This window comes from Lissotriton helveticus, chromosome 3_1 (assembly GCF_964261635.1).
Source record: "Lissotriton helveticus chromosome 3_1, aLisHel1.1, whole genome shotgun sequence".
Taxonomy (NCBI): domain Eukaryota; kingdom Metazoa; phylum Chordata; class Amphibia; order Caudata; family Salamandridae; genus Lissotriton; species Lissotriton helveticus.
In genome coordinates this window covers 716,951,019-716,968,533 of record NC_136061.1, presented here as the reverse complement: position 1 = coordinate 716,968,533, position 17,515 = coordinate 716,951,019, and the positions used below count along the sequence as shown (strand labels likewise).

Here is a 17,515-nt window from a genome sequence, read left to right as displayed (position 1 = left end):
AGTACTGACAACGGACGCATCTCTCCAGGGCTGGGGGGCGCATGTCCTCCATTATACAGTGCAGGGACTATGGACACCGCAACAGCGGAAAATGCACATCAACCTACTGGAACTGATGGCAATCTTCATGGCGATGAAGGCATTCAAGTTGCATCTCTGCAACAAAGTCGTGCTGATCCAGACGGACAACATGACTGCGATGTATTACATCCAGAAGCAGGGGGGGACGCACTCTCCACAATTGTCACACCTAGCACAGTGCATGTGGAAGTGGGCCATTCAGAGGAACATGTTCCTCATGGCGGAACACCTCCCAGGCAGGGACAACCAGATGGCGGACCTGCTCAGCAGACACAGCCATCAAGTGCACGAGTGGGAGATAGACCCCTCGGTGCTCCAACCATACTTCCGGTGGTGGGGTCATCCAGAGATAGACCTATTCGCCACACAAGAAAACGCAACATGCCGCACCTTCGCCTCCAGGTTCCCACACCCGCAGTCTCAGGGCAATGCGATATGGATGAACTGGTCGAACAGATTTGCGTACGCCTTTCCTCCGGCTCCACTCATACCGCTAGTGGCGCGCAAACTGAGACAACACTCCATGACGCTCATCCTGGTTGCTCCAACGTGGGCGAGGCAGGCGTGGTACACCACGTTCCTAGAGCTTTCCGTGGTTCCCCATGAGTGCCTCAGACTCACACCCAGTCTCCTCACTCAGAGCCATGGCGACATTCAGCACCCGGACCCGCAACAGTTGAACCTTGCAATATGGCTCCTGAAGTCATAGAGTTTGGCTACTTAAACCTGCCCCCTGACTGCATGGACATCATAAAGGAGGCTAGGCGTCCTACCACAAGGGCCTGCTACGCGGCCAAATGGAAGCGTTTTGTTATCTATTGCTCCAATAATAACATAAATCCGCTTGATGCTTCCACGCAAAACATCATAAGTTACTTGCTGCACCTATACAAGTGTAATCTAGGGTATAGTTCCATCAGGATACATTTAGCGGCAATGGCAGCTTATCTTCAAAATAGACAGCACCTATCCCTTTTCAGAGTGCCAGCCATTAAAGCTTTTATGGAGGGCCTGAAAAGGGTCATTCCTCCAAGACACCCGCCTTCGCCTGTCTGGAACCTCAACATAGTCCTCACCAGGCTCATGGGCCCACCATTTGAGCCTCTTCACTCTTGTGAGATACAATTTCTCACGTGGAAAGTGGCTTTTCTGGTGGCAATTACATCACTAAGACGAGTTAGCGAACTGCAAGCGCTCACTATTCAGGAGCCTTTCATACAAATACATGCTAATAGGGTTGTGCTGCGCACCAACCCTAAATTCATGCCCAAGGTAGTGTCACAGTTCCACATCAACCAAACTATTGAACTACCTGTTTTCTTCCCGAATCCTGATTCAGGGGCAGACAGGGCAGTGCACACACTAGATGTTAAGAGGGCTCTCTTGTATTACATAGACAGGACTAAGGATTTCAGGAAAACTAAACAACTGTTTGTTGCCTTCTCTCCACAGCACAAGGGCAACCCGATTTCAAAATCAGGCATAGCCAGGTGGATTGTTAAATGCATCGAAATCTGTTATCAAAAGGCTAAACGCACGTTAACAGTTCCCCCAAAAGCGCATTCCACACGCAAGTTGGGGGCATCCATGGCTTTCCTAGGTAACATCCCTCTAGAGGACATATGTAGGGCAGCCACATGGACCACCATACACACATTCACCAAACACTACTGCGTGGATGTACACTCAAAACAGCAAGCTGCTGTAGGTCAGGCTGTTCTCAGAACTCTTTTTTCAGACTGCTGCAGCTGGCACGGGCAACCACCGCTAAGGAGGGTACTACTATTTATTCTATGCATAAGATATAAATTCAGCAGCCCACATGCCTTGAACGGAATATGCTACTTACCAGTATGCATCTGTTCTTGGCATGTAGGGCTGCTGACATTTATATCGCCTGCCCTCCTCCCCGGTGCCTGTCGCAGCTGTAGCATTCAGAATTAACATAATTAGTCTCACGCATGGTCATCACTTACTATATCACACTCCATCTCCGCCACAATGGCGAAAAACAATCTGAGCATGGAGGGGATGCCCATGCGCACTGTAATCCAGGGAGGAGCCACCTATCTCGTGATACTTCGAAGACTCTTCCAGGACAACAATGTGCAATCATCCGGACCCAACACTAGGCGGCGATCTATGCATAAGATATAAATGTCAGCAGCCCTACATGCCAAGAACAGATGCATACTGGTAAGTAGCATATTCCTTATGATGTGTTGAGGCCTGAAGGTGGATAGCTCAGATAATCCATATTTGTCATAAAGTCTGGCACACAACTGGAAACAAGACCAAGAGCACACTCGACAAGAAAGGTGCTACTTTAGCCTCCCTGGCAAACGTCCCACTAAGTGGCATATATATGGCACACACCTTTACTAAGCACTGCTGCATCGACATCCAAGTGGGGAGGCACAAGTGGGACAGAGAGTGCAGTAATATTTATTTCCAAGTTCAACTTCATTTCTAGCCCAACCAACGCAGTGAGGAAACCGCTGCGAAATCCATGCATAGTGTGCGAATTGAGGAATGATTCACACTGCAAAACTAAATTGTTACTTACCGGTAGGAGTAGTTTTGCAGCTTAAACAATTTTCTAGATTCACATGTGGCCCACCTGCGTCCCCAGGAAATTAGGCAAGGTATAAAAAACAATAGCAGAGAAAGCACAAGCCAAGAGGAAGCCTACGGGACATTAAGATGGTCAAACAGCACCAGAAGAAAGATTCTAAAGATGGCATTTACGCAAAGAAGCTTCCAGGGCGGGTATCTAATGTCAGAAGGTTGAACTAGGCAACAAATGGTGAAAATAGTCTATGTACAGCAAACAAAAAACAAAAGAGCGAGAGAAAGAGAAAAGAGACTGCAAGAGGAGAGTTCCAGACCCAACCACTATATGGCGGAATAATGCACAGTATGTGATAATTCTTCAAGCTGCAAAACTACTCCTACCAGTAAGTAACCATTTTGTTACTTTAGGGCCAAGGTAAATTAACTAAAGTAACTATAACTTGTGTTATCAACAGGCGCTGCTAATTACCTCCCATATCACATCACTCATGACACAATTGACGACATCACTGCAACATCTGAAATTATATAATTTGGATTTCGGAAATCGTTTTGGATGTTCTGTTTAGAGGGGCAACATAAAATAAGAACATGATTTTCTTTTTAGGAATATGAAACAGTGATGAAAGGACTGGATCGTAATGCACCCTCTGTGCCACCACAAAATACCCCTCAAGAAGCTCAGCAGGTAGAAATGTGGAAAAAATATATACAGTGGGAAAAGAGCAATCCCCTTCGGACAGAAGACCAAACGCTCATCACAAAAAGAGGTAACAGTTTAACTTGTTAAATAATAGCTTTTACAGCTAGGTGTTATGAAAAGGTTGGAAGTTTACTGCTATAAGCCATTATTTCCAAGTAAACTAATTGTAGCAAAACATAGTCCAAACAAAGATTGCCCATGCTGCAAAGTGAAGATTGGGAAATTCAAATTGCCAATACATTTCGGTACCAAAAGGAGCTCGATTGGCTGTTGTTTTTCACTTGATTGTAAATCCATATCCTCTTCCAGGGGATCCTCATCAATAGTCATAAGCACTAGAATATTCCCACCCATGTGTGGGACCCCGCAAACACAATCATATATGTGACCCATATATATATATATATATATATATATATATATATATATATATATATATATATATATATATATATTCACTGAAAAAACCATAGGTTATAGACCATATATAGTTAGGAATTAGCATTTACAAAACCTTGAAAATTCACTGAAAAAACCATAGGTTATAGACCATATATAGTTAGGAATTAGCATTTACAAAACCTTATTTTACTCACACAAAACCATTGAAATTCCATATATAGTTAGTTGCACTAACTATATATCGCGCACCCGCAATCCACTGCTGATGATGTCACATATTACATCATTCATGACATGGTCAGTGACATCACTGATGACATCACTGATGACATCTCAAATGACATCACTGATGACATCACTGATAACAACATCCAGTGATTTTTTGTTTCTGTAAAGTTTAAATATGTCTTACATATTGAAGAATGAGTGGATGTGTAAGTGTCTGGCCGAAGGATTTAGTAGGTGCATGACTGACTGTATGAGTGAGTGATTAAATGTGTCTCACTGAGTGCATGGGTTAGTGACTAAACTGTCTTAATTTGTGCATCATTATGTCTGTTGTTCTGTAAACTGCTGCATGTGTTGATCAGTAGCTATATGACTAACTATATGGGTTATTGATTGATTGCCCAAGTATTTGTATGGGAGACTGAGTGTGTGTGTGGCTAGCTGGGAGGTGTGTGACTCTGTGCAGATCAATGTGTACTTGTATCAATGATTGTATAAGAAGGTAAGTATGTGTTAGTATATGTTTGAAAATGTAAGGTGCTCTATGTTTAACTGTATAGACAAGAAAATGGAAGTGTCATTGATTCTTTACAGGACTGACTAGGTGTGTGAGTAACTCCATGGATGAGTGGCAGACTGTGAGTGTCTGTATAGGTGTATGAGTGCATATGATAGTGTTGTAAAGATGAGTGATTGTATGTATGAATGATTGTATGGGTGAATGAGTGAAGGTGTGTGTAGACGTAGCAATCAGTGAGTGCGTATGTAGTAACTAGTATTGGTGTGTCAATGGTTTCAAAAATTATACTCTGTATTTAACACTGGGTGAAACAGAGGTTATATTAAAATGTGAGGAGATGCATTGTATTGTCACATGAATGATATCATCAGTGATGTGGTCATTGATGTCAAATGAGATGTCATCAGTGATGTCATTTGAGATGTCATCAGTGATGTCATCAGTGATGTCACTGACCATGTCATGAATGATGTAATATGTGACATCATCAGCAGTGGATTGCGGGTGCGCGATATATAGTTAGTGCAACTAACTATATATGGAATTTCAATGGTTTTGTGTGAGTAAAATAAGGTTTTGTAAATGCTAATTCCTAACTATATATGGTCTATAACCTATGGTTTTTTCAGTGAATTTTCAAGGTTTTGTAAATGCTAATTCCTAACTATATATGGTCTATAACCTATGGTTTTTTCAGTGAATTTCATTGGTTTTTTAACAGCTAATATCTGTAGCTGTAAAATGTATTCTTCTTTAAATCCAAAAATATATTTTATATGTTTATGAATAATTTTTTTTTAAATATTTTTTTTTCTTCGTTCCCGCTTCGCGAATCGGGAAGCTTCCCGTTAGCTGACCTTGATGCCGCGAAATAGACCGCGAGCCGGTAAACGTTTCTTTACCGCAACTGCCGCGTTAGAAAACAACATCGTGACGCCTCCCGTCCGCATGACGTTTCACGTTGTCGCGTGATACGTCATATGACGTGCTACGTTAGCGAACTGGTACGCGAAGCGAGTCGCAAAGCGCAGGTTTCTGGAAGCAAACCGGGAGGCCCTGCAAAGCGCTTAACGTAAACACAGCAGGTCATGTGACTTGGTAATAACACTTTTCATTGGTTCATTTCACTTTTGGTTTCCTAATGATGTAAGACTAGGTCATATAATATAAAATGAACACTTTTCATTGGTTGAGAACTCTTGTTTTTCCCAAATGATGAAAATCCCTCCTTCTTTCCTCACTCTGACTTTCATCATTGTGAGAGAAAGACCCTTTGTTACCAGTGAGCAATGGCTTCTTTAGTAGCTTCAGCTGGTGCTTCCCCACCACCTCCACCACATCCAAGGAAGAGTGGACCACCTGCTCAAGTTATAATTCAACAAGAAGAGGAAGAAGAGGAACAGGACGACGAGCACGAAGAGAGGCAGTTTTTGCCTGAGGAGCCCAGGACGTCTCACCGGAAAGAAAACTTCATTTGGCAATTTTTTTAAATTCCCAAAGGTCAGAAAAAAGTAAATGCAAGATACGTAACTTGCCTTATATGTCAAGATAGACTGTCCAGAGGGACCGAGAAAAAATACAGTTTCGGAAACTACACAATGCATCGCTATATGACTAGGTGGCATCCTAACAACTACAGTGCTGCACAGTTTCGGAACGACCTAGATAATCTCCCTATTATGGCCAGAAGATCTGTTGTACCGGAAGTAACGGGACCAGAGGGCAGGGAGATAGTGCCAAATATACAAATGAGATTTGGTGAAGTAAAACACGTCTGCGTACATTGCGATGGATTCATTTGCTACGGAGAAAGAAGCATCACTCTGATCAACAGAGCTATTGACTATCATATGCAAGTTTGTACGAAACGCCCAAAATAATAAATACTTTTTTTTTGTTTTGTTCCTCCTGTTGAGCCCTTTACAATGAATCGTTTTCATTGCCCCCTCCAAGAAAAACCCAAAAAATATAAAACTGTTCAGAAAAATTCAAAAAAAGTTAAAAAATGTTCAGAAAAATAATAAAAAAAATATAAAACAACAAAAACAATAAAAAAAAAAGTTCTTTTCAGAACTACCTCCCCGTTATTAAAAAATTGGTACAATATTTGGAACTGTGCCAACCTCTATTTCTCGTAGTTCGCTTCCCAGTTCGCTCGCCGGTACGCGAACCGGAAGTGAACCAAATTTTTAAAAAAAAAAAAAGAACAGTAAGTATAAGGGAAGGAAACAGACACTTATGTTAAAAGAAAGACAGCTATAAGGGAGTAAACTAGAGATACTATTACCCGTAATCCACTGCTGATGATGTCACATATTACATCATTCATGACATGCTCAGTGACATCATCAGCAGAGGATTGCGGGTTTTTTGGCAACGTGCCTTATCCACGGTTTAATAACGCTGCCTTTTGCTTTATATAAGTTTTCAAATTGTATGAAATATATACCAATAGGTCGTTATGAACCTTTAGGTAGTGCTTTTCTTCATGAGGTCTGGTCGCTTCCATACACATACAGATGTTTCAAAGATGATCAAGAAGTTTATCTGAATGGAGAGGAATGCACTGAGACGCCACATCATTCACTAATGTGTAGGCACATACAGTTACACGGTTCATGCAACAAACACCGACCAAATATGGCTTGCGTGTTGCAAGGCACGCCAGTTCCTGCTATCATCCCCACGTTCAAGTTGTTGGAAAATGGTAGTTATTTGATGCTCAATAATGAAGATTGTTCTGGGTTAATTAAAAGTATTCCTTTTATCGTAACAGTAAGTGAACGGGTTATTTGCTGCAGAAATGTTCTATTTCCTCCCACACATGAACATAGGGAGTTTTCAATCTCGCCACAAATACCAACCTTGGGAGCAGATTTCAACGGCATGGCAAGAATAAGAGCTCTTTTGTCTCAGAGAGAGGTGGCCTTGAGTTCAGCCCGTGAAACTTTCGTGCTTCACATAGCGAACACCCGTACAGAGGTGCAGACCCTTTTCAATACAGATTTGCCTTTCCATTTCAGCAAGATGGTTCGGACTATCTTTAACGCGTCCTCCACAAAGGCCCTGGCGCACTTTTTTAAAGTTGTTACCAGTGGTCTCGTGACTTCATTTGAGAAAATCTTTGGAGTCATCCCTGCTTTCTTTCATTCTATTTTTTCCACTCTGCTTCGTGGATTCCCATTTTTACTTGCATTACCAGCGGACGCTCTTGTGCTTTTTTACATTTTTAAATATGGATGTCCCTCCTGTGCAAGCTCCCGCCCTGCAGCTGCTGACACTGTTCCGCAATCGCATGCTAGAATATTATGGCACAATGCCGTTGGCGATATTAAGCACGGCATATGGATTATCTTTTCGATTCTCCTACTTCACCTGTGTCCAGCCTGTATTTCACTGCCTGACCTGTGATTTCGATTGGGCCATTGATTTGTGTCTCTGCGGACCGGTTTCTCCTGACGTCGACTTTAATCAGCTGATGACTCCTATCATTACTCACGAGTTGGTTTGTCCTGGCGAAAGGATTATGGCTGTGGCATTGATGCATGGACTAATTGGTCCCTGGAATTTACTGGCGGCAACACAGTCTTTCTTGGAACAGAGCTTTCTTGAAAACCCACCGAGCTGTCCTCTGATGGTGATAGAGGATCCGGTGCTGGGAGAGCACGTATGTTCTTTTCCGCTTTTAAATTGGATGGCTGAACTCTTTTCGGATGAAGACGGTGACTTCCTATTGGAGGCTGTTGCAGCTTATTTTGCATACACAGTTATGTCATAGACCTTTTTCATGTTTGATATGCTGAGTACTAGCATTTCATTGACAATTCATTGACTTATTTGTCAAGTTTTTATTATTTAGCTTGCCTATTGGCTTAAGACTCGATAAAGTACTTGGCTGTTTTATTTTTCTTTAGCATTAAATTTTCCTAGTTTTTAATGCTTTACCTTGCGGACCGTCCACATATAAACTTGCAATCTGCTCTCATGAGATGGCACTTCTATTATCTTATTCAGTTCGTTTCCGGATCATGGGGAGGTGTCATCTAGGTCCTGGATATCTTTACACCGTGTTAAGTTAGCATGGGCTCATTACCGGTTTAAACGCCATTTTTCCTTTTTTGCAACTTCTGCACACGACACTTAGTTGTTGCTTTAGCTTTCAACCTAGTAGTTCATCGTGGTTTACATGAGAATAATATGTTCTTGCTCTACTATCTGCTTTGCTTGTTAAACTATATCTGTACAGCGAGTGCTGAAGTTTCAAGAACAACACGATACAGAATTGTTATGAGGTCTGATCTCCACGACTTCATACTCATAACATAAGTGCAACTTCTGCCAATTCTGGGCATGAGGCGGGTTTTATATTGCTTTGCCGAACACACATACACAACAGTTGATGCGGTTCACATGAAGAGAGAGCTGGTGTATGCTGATGTGATTCCTTCAAATCTAAGACACTAAAGTATGGGCACGCCCTAAACCAACACAAAGAGACCTTCTTAGCAAATAATATAATATGTGTATTAGGGAGGGTGAGATATAAGCAGCCGCGGGCCGTGGAGGGAGTTACGGTGGGGCGGGGAGGGGGAGGGGCAGGGTGGAGCCCTCTCCACCCTGCCCCTCCCCCTCCCCGCCTCCCTGCCCCACCGTAACTCCCTCCACGGCCCGCGGCTGCTTATAAGTGTTGCTAACTCTTATTCATTTACAGCATGTTAACATACTGTCACCATTCGCTTTTTATGTACTAGTAACTATGCTGGTAATTTTGCTACTGATAATATGTGTACTTGTATTATCTAAGATACTACGCCTGAGAAGACGGCATTAGTAAATAAACATTTCAAATACACATGTGTTCTTCTTAACTCCATGTTCTGGTTTCTAAGAAATATATAACGACCGACTATTCATGAGTTCCACGTATCCTGAGGTACTATAAGTTCATATTCTGGATTGTCTAAACATTGAGAGTTTGTTATATCCAATGTGACACTGTACCTAGCTTGCTAAGGGGTTTTGATTACTAAGGTGAGTTCTGGGACACCCTAATTCGCCGAGGTTCCAATCCTCTGTCCACAGTTCTGTGTGAGAACAGAAACCCTGCGACAGGGGCACCCCTGAGCCTTGCTGGAGCTTCATCACACTTGCGATACAACTCCAGCAATGCGCCACCTTTACGGCACAGATACGTCACGCATCTGTGCTGTTTTTGCCCCATGATGCGCCGCATTGTAAATGCAGCACACCATAGGTGACGGAACAGCGGCACAGAATGACTAACACATCCCTGGTGATGCGCCAGTCATCATAAATCTATCCCTATGCTTCTTATCTTGTTAGAGATGAACCGCCATATGTATCATCAAAGTTTTTTGCATTTCCTAAATAGCGAACTTTAAGGAATAAATAGCGATTCTTTACCATTCCTAGTTTGTGATGACCTATTTGCTAATTACAAATTACCCATTCATTTCCATGCAGCAGGAGGCCCATAGGAATGAAGGTGCAATTTGCGATTAGCAATTACCTCATCGCAAATTACGAATTTTTCCGAGGGTGCAGGGGTGTCTCAAGAATACCTTGCTGCACCCCCGAAAAAGAAATTTGGGGGCATATGGCGCACATAAATTTTGAAAACATTCCTTTACCTCAAAAACGATTTTCTTTTTTTATATATATTCATACTTTGAGTTTCAAAACAGTCTCAGAAACACACCAATTTGTCTTCAGCAGAGCAAAAGGTATGCACTCCAGAGTCTGCAGCTATCAAAAGCACAGAAATGCTGTAATTCCTCACACATATCTCTCATGTCACACCAATCAAAACTCTTCCCTCACTTTTTTTCAAAGCAAAACCCTGCCCCCTCTCTGCTTTTTCTGCATAGCAACCACCTCTTGCAAGACCTCTGGTGTTTCCAAGTTCACACAACAATGTTGCAATTGAACTCTGAACTCTCAGTGCACCTGCATATCCAGAGCATTCTTTCATTTAATGATTTTTTCTTCGCCACTCAAAATACATCTTTCAACGAACTCATCCATGCACACTAACTTTCTGTTTTCAGCAATCAAAATCCACCAATCACTCTTACTGCTTCATTAACACAGAAACTCCTCAGTTTTTTTCATTTTACACTCTCATTTTTTCAACTGCCATTTCATTGCCACACTTCATCTGACTGCAGCAGAACCTTCTCTCGCCATGTTTTCTGTCTGGATTGTTGGACATAGTTATATCTATTGGGCTCAAAGGTACGCTGAAAACAGGAATTTACCTAACCTCAATTTACAAGATGTGGAAATTAAGTGGTTTGGCCACAGAGGATTAAAATGTCACCAATTGATACCATTGGTGAAAACCTTTATGCATTTGCCAAAACCTGACCTGTTAATTGTGCACTGTGGAGGTAATGATTTGGGCACTTTGACTGGGGTAGGTCTGGAAATGCTTTTAAAGGACACCTTTGAGCAATTGATGGCACTTTTTCCTCAGACTGCCTTGGTATATTCAAATATATGCCAAAGACAAAAATGGAGGTGGTCGAACCAATTTTGTCCACAAATTGAGAAATCGAGGAAGCATGTAAACAAATCTGTTTCAGCTTACATGAGAGACCATGGAATGGGCTCCCTGTACAACAATAACTTGCGTTACTACATGCAAGATATCTACAGAGGAGATGGAGTTCACTTCTCAGATGAGGGCAACAGAATTTTCACTCTGAATTTAAGACTGTGCATTGGTACCTACTTATAAGTACCTAAATGTACCATAAACCCAAAAGCTCTTCTCAGAGCTACCCTACATCTGATCACTCACAATTATTATTTTACTCTAACTTTTTTCACTAATTTTCAAGAAAGTACGCTCCCCAGAGCGCTTCCCGGTTCGCGAACCGGGCGCACTCCACGCAAAAAAACTAAAAAAACTGTATATTTTTTTTTTGCCCTGCGAGACCCTTTCAAAGCCTCCACATCAAACCTAGGGGGTCAGGGACGATCTACTATGCCCCCTTATGGTCATTTGCCCCTTCGCTTTGGCCTCCTCTTGTCTCTCGATCCTACCGAGAGACAAGATGGCGGCCGCTACGGACTGTTTGGAATGTTTACAGACGCCGAAGAACCAATCAGCTTCGCAAACCTCCGTAACGCGAAAAGTACACGAAGCGGAGCGCTGTTACAGATATATATCTTTTTTTGAACGTTAATTTCTCAAAATCCACTGGAGCACATATATTGAGACCTAGCAAAGGCACATCGGGCTACCAGTCCCTAATATTTTACCAAGTTTCGTGCAAATCCATTTAGCCGTTTTATTATTATTATTTTTTTTTTTTGCCCCGCGGGGCCCTTTTAAAACCTCCACATCAAACCTAGGGGGTCAGCGAGGATCTACTATGCCCCCTTATGGTCATTTGCCCCTTCGCTTTGGCCTCCTCTTCTCTCTCGATCCTACCGAGAGACAAGATGGCGGCCGCTACGGACTGTTTGGAATGTTTACAGACGCCGGAGAACCAATCAGCTTCGCTTCACAAAGCTCCGTTGCGCGAAAAGTACGCGTCCTGGAGCGCTGCCCGGTCCGCTGTTACAGATATATATCTTTTTTTAAACGTTAATTTCTCAAAATCCACTGTAGCACATATATTGAGACCTACACAAGGCACATCGGGCTACCAGTCCCTACAATTTTGCCAAGTTTCGTGCAAATCCATTCAGCCGTTCGGGCTAAAAGTGAGGCCAACCGCCCTATGGAAAACTCAATGTTAAAAACACGTTTTGGGACCCCCCTTTTTTCTCGGCCCCCCCTTGACGAACCCCCCCCAAATTTTCAAGGGCTGCTCAGAAACAAAATGTGCCATTTTCCTGAAAATTTCAGCCAATTCCGTCCACAAACGCCAAAGTTATTAGACATAGAATTTTCAAAAATCCCATAGAGAAAAAATCCTACCTATATATACCTACTGGCGACCGCCAGTAGGTAATATATATATATATATATATATATATATATATATATATATATATATATATATCCAGGGGATCCTCATCAATAGTCATAAGCACTAGAATATTCCCACCCATGTGCGGGACCTCGGAAACACAATCATATATGTGACCCATATATATATATCCTTACAGCATTATCCAGCTCTAGTGTGTGTAAGGCTGCATTTGCTTTTTTATTGTGTGTGTATGTATATATATATATATATATATATATACACACAATAAAAAAGCAAATGCAGCCTTACACACACTAGAGCTGGATAATGCTGTAAGGACTCCCCATTATATCATGAAGAATACAATTAGAAACAGGGAAAAACAACAGCAGAGCATGTTTAAAAACTGTTTTAATGCTTAGCACTTAGCACAAACTCTCAGATAGGACTGAAAGCATTAACAGCTCCCAGGCTGCATTGCAGAAAACATAGCCTAAAAAGGCTGAAAAGCTAACTCATAGCAACATAGAAATAAACTCGCACTGTTCCTTTAAGACAGCCACGACCCCCAGCTTCCCATCATGCCTCAGGGGTGACAGTTAGGTCAGTTGTGGGGAGAGGAGTTGGCCTAACGGCTAAGGCGCTCAACCTCGGACCTGGGGATCTGGGTTCGAGTCTCGGTAACAACGCCAAAAACCTCCTGTGATTCTGGGCAAATCACTTAATCTCCCCGTGCCTAAAAAAAAATGAAAGTGTGCCCTCATGTAACGTAACTGGTGCTATGTAAAGCGCTCTGATACCTGATTCGGATCGGGTCTAGTTCGCGCTATATAAAAAAAAAAACTCTGCAAAAAAGCCATAGCACAAAGAGTTGACATTACCTTTAAAAATACAATGATCCTTCCTTTGCCCGGGGAGGTTGGAGGGTTGCTTATGACTTTGATGAGGATACCCCTGGAAGAGAACTAGGATTACAGGTAAGTAACTAATCCTTCTCTTCCAGGGGATCCTCATCAATAGTCATAAGCACTAGAATAGAATAGCGAGCCTCACCTCATCCCCAAAGGAAAAAGAACAGGAAATTAACCAACCAGCTCAGATAACTAAGCTCGGACAGACATCTTACTATCCGAATAGATTCCTCAAGGAAGCACTTAGCACAAACTCTCAGATGGGACTGAAAGCATTGACAGCTCCCAGGCTGCATTGCAGAAAACGTAGCCTAAAAAGGCTGAAAAGCGAACTCATAGCAACATAGAAATAAACTGGGTCCGTGCCTTTAAGGCAGTCATGACCCCCAGCTTCCCATCATGCCTCAGGGTTGACTGTTATGTCAGTTGTTCTTTCCGGCTCCTTCAGGAAGGATCCTGGTTACACAGCTCCACTTCTTTCTGATTTTAGTCAGAAATAGTCTTCACTTTTTAAAAATGCTTTTACTTACTTCGACATCTTTTATCTTTTTATGTAAGGTTCTGTCTTTTTTGACAGTTATGGGCATTTTTTTTCCACTCTAAATGCCATCTCTTTTTAACCCCTGCCCTTCTTGTGGAAAAAAGAAGGCCAGGTCAGACTCTCATGAGGTCTGTATTCTTTGTTTGCCCAAGGACCTTGTCCCCAAGACTTGCCCTCATTGCCAGTCCCTATCCAAAATGACTCTAAAAGACAGAGAAAGGATCCATCTTTATGGGCTGGCAGAAAAGACATCTTCCAGAGGCAGGTCACCGGTGAGGAAGGGCTCTAAGAGGGCGAGATCTACATCCAGAAGCAAAGTCCCTCGCTCTTCTGCTTCAGCGTCGGGCTCGGCGCTGAAAAAACTACCACCGGTGGGTCATTTGTCCAAGAAAAGACCATCAACGGCGGGCTCGCCGTCGACACAATACCATCATTTAGGTACGTCTCTCCGTTCACCGTCGACGTCGAAAAATCGTGATCCTCCGCCGTTGTCAACCTGGCGACGATCAGCGTCGAGGAGCAGAAGCCCTCCACCATCGTCAACTCAGCAACGATCGGCGTCGAGAAATAAAAGCCCTCTGCCGTCGCCAACCCGGCGACGAGGAGCAGAAGTCCCCCACCCTCGTCAGCTCGACGTTCGTCGTCAGTCCATCGTCGATCGACTTAGAGGGGCAGGAGTCCTCCGCCGTCATCCACCCGTCGACGATCTGCGTTGAGGATCTGAAGCCCTCTGCCGTCGTCTCGACGATGATCGGCATCGAGTATTGGAAGCCCTCCGCCGTCGTCTCGGCAATGCTCGGCGTCGAGGAGCAGAGGCCCTACGTCTCCGTCAGCACGGCTACGTTCGGCGTCGAGGAGCAGAACCCCTCCGCTGTCGTCGGCTCACTGACGTTCAACGTCGAGACAAACAGATACTCCGGCGTCGTCTGCAAGGCACTCTACTTCGAGGAACAGAGAGTCGGCGTCAAGACCGGTTCCAACACCAGACCGGAAATCGACATCGAGAAGGAGCTCCATGTCGACGTCGTTAAGGGCTCAGTCACAGCATTTGTTTCTCAGCTATGGGCGTGGCAGCGAGTTCATAATGTAGGAGAGTGAAAGGCAACTATCAAGCGGGCACATGAATACCAACCCACTTGGGAGTTAATTCAAGCTGAAAATTGCTATCAAAGAGAAAGACCCACTGGGTCAAAAAACGTGTGCAGCACTACAAATACCATGATGCCCTGGAGCCAGTTCAGAGGGCGGGGCATCGGCATGATTTAAACGAGTGACTGCGCCTCTGACTGTTTGTATTGCCAGCGGGAGCCTGTGACCAAGGGTGAGTGTGCCCGAAACACGTTAGGCTTTACTGCACGGTTTCCTGATGTCATGCTTATCGTGTGCACCTACATTAAAAAGGACAAGTGAACTGCCTGTGTGGCTCCTTCCGAGTGAGCAACTCGTTTGTGGAATATATATATATATATAGATATAGATATAGATACATATATATATATATATATATATATATATATATATATATATATATATATATATATATATATATATAGCGCAGTTTCAGGACTCCCCGCCACGTTTCAGGGTCCAGGCAACAACTGGCAAGCCTCACGGCGCAAGCTTCTTCTTCGGGCAACGGAGTATCCTGGAACCCGCCCATGAGAAAGGAGATAAAGCCAGCAGTCGAAAGATTTATCTCTCGTGGGTCACCTGCACTGTGCATTTGAACCCCTGCTCAATTGACTCTTTTCTCTGGTGGCTGTGGCGGTACAGGGGACTCGAGGGAAGACCGGTGTGGCAGAGATCAGCATTTGGTACCATTGAGCCTGTTAATTTTCCGGGAACCGCTACAAAAACTGACTACTTCCCTCCCCGGTATTTTCACTTACCCATGGTGCGACTACATTGCATTATGGGTGTTGCAGTTTTAAGACAGGGAAAAGAAACTACAACACGTGAACAATATTGCTTTAAAGGGAGGAGCGGACTCATTGTGAACTTTCAAACAATAGCCAGACTTACTCGGTGCCAGTTGGATCCGGTGCAGGGCGCTGATGAAGGAAATTGGTCCGAAATGCATTCGCCGCCACCGGTTTGAAATCTGCTGCAATAAAATCTTTCCAACCCGTCCCCCTGGGGTCCTGCTTCCTTCATTTAGACGGAATTCATTTTCATGTTTTCTGCACTGGCCAGCAGCGCAGTTTCAGGACTCCCCGCCACGTTTCAGGGTCCAGGCAACAACTGGCAAGCCTCACGGCGCAAGCTTCTTCTTCGGGCAACCGAGTATCCTGGAACCCGCCCATGAGAAAGGAGATAAAGCCAGCAGTCGAAAGATTTATCTCTCGTGGGTCACCTGCACTGTGCATTTGAACCCCTGCTCAATTGACTCTTTTCTCTGGTGGCTGTGGCGGTACAGGGGACTCGAGGGAAGACCGGTGTGGCAGAGATCAGCATTTGGTACCATTGAGCCTGTTAATTTTCCGGGAACCGCTACAAAAACTGACTACTTCCCTCCCCGGTATTTTCACTTACCCATGGTGCGACTACATTGCATTATGGGTGTTGCAGTTTTAAGACAGGGAAAAGAAACTACAACACGTGAACAATATTGCTTTAAAGGGAGGAGCGGACTCATTGTGAACTTTCAATCAATAGCCAGACTTACTCGGTGCCAGTTGGATCCGGTGCAGGGCGCTGATGAAGGAAATTGGTCCGAAATGCATTCGCCGCCACCGGTTTGAAATCTGCTGCAATAAAGTCTTTCCAACCCGTCCCCCTGGGGTCCTGCTTCCTTCTTTTAGACGGAATTCATTTTCATATATATATATATATATATATATATATATATATATATATATATATATATATACACACATATATATATATATACACACAAAGAACGCCATTCGCCATGCCCCCTGTTTCCAATGGGGACCAAATAACGTAAGAGTGAAACCACCATTTAAGTGCTCATTCTTCAGTGCTTTATTCGTGCAAAATCGTGCCAGCAATCTGTCATGACGCGTTTCGCCTCTCGAAGAGGCTTGATCACATGATGTGTCAACAACATAAACAAGGGCATTTGTAGTAAAATCTCCACTATAGTAGCAGCTGTTTGTAATAAGAAACAGTGAACAGAGAAGAGATACTGCCTAAATGTAATAGCAGCAAGCAGTATATTCGGGGCATGGTGCCCAAAGTAATGTAAACATATTTTTTCAAATATTTAAGAAAAAACAAATATACATAAATAGAAAATGCTAAAAACATTTCTACAATCTAAAAAACCAATTTTAACATGTTATATTTACATGGATAAATCCATAAAATTTCATATAGCTATATATTTACATTGATTTTCTGAATATTACCAAAAAATAGGAACATTAAGAGGAGTGGATAGTTATGGCATCATACCACCGTACCTCGCAATCTTAATTTCCCAACCATAAAGTGTAGATCCTCCTATTTCTGTTCATCTAACCCAAGTGGGTAGTAAAGAATATACATTCAATTGCAAAAAGTGTGGAGAAATAAACCATTAACTACACATCAATTGCCCTCATATGAGTACTGGGGTAAACTAATGAAAGTGAATAAAGTGCAAGT

General features: G+C 43.1%; 1 protein-coding gene across 2 annotated transcripts in view; it reads left to right on the top strand.

Moving 5' to 3' along the window:
- The window catches only part of CSTF3 (cleavage stimulation factor subunit 3), a 601,400-nt gene that overhangs the window by 371,765 nt on the left and 212,120 nt on the right, over positions 1 to 17,515 (top strand). For both annotated transcript variants that reach the window (XM_078680868.1, XM_078680867.1), the window contains one exon: positions 3,263 to 3,425. In XM_078680868.1, coding sequence (XP_078536994.1) covers positions 3,263 to 3,425 — 163 coding nt within the window. The remainder of the gene's footprint in view (positions 1 to 3,262; positions 3,426 to 17,515) is intronic.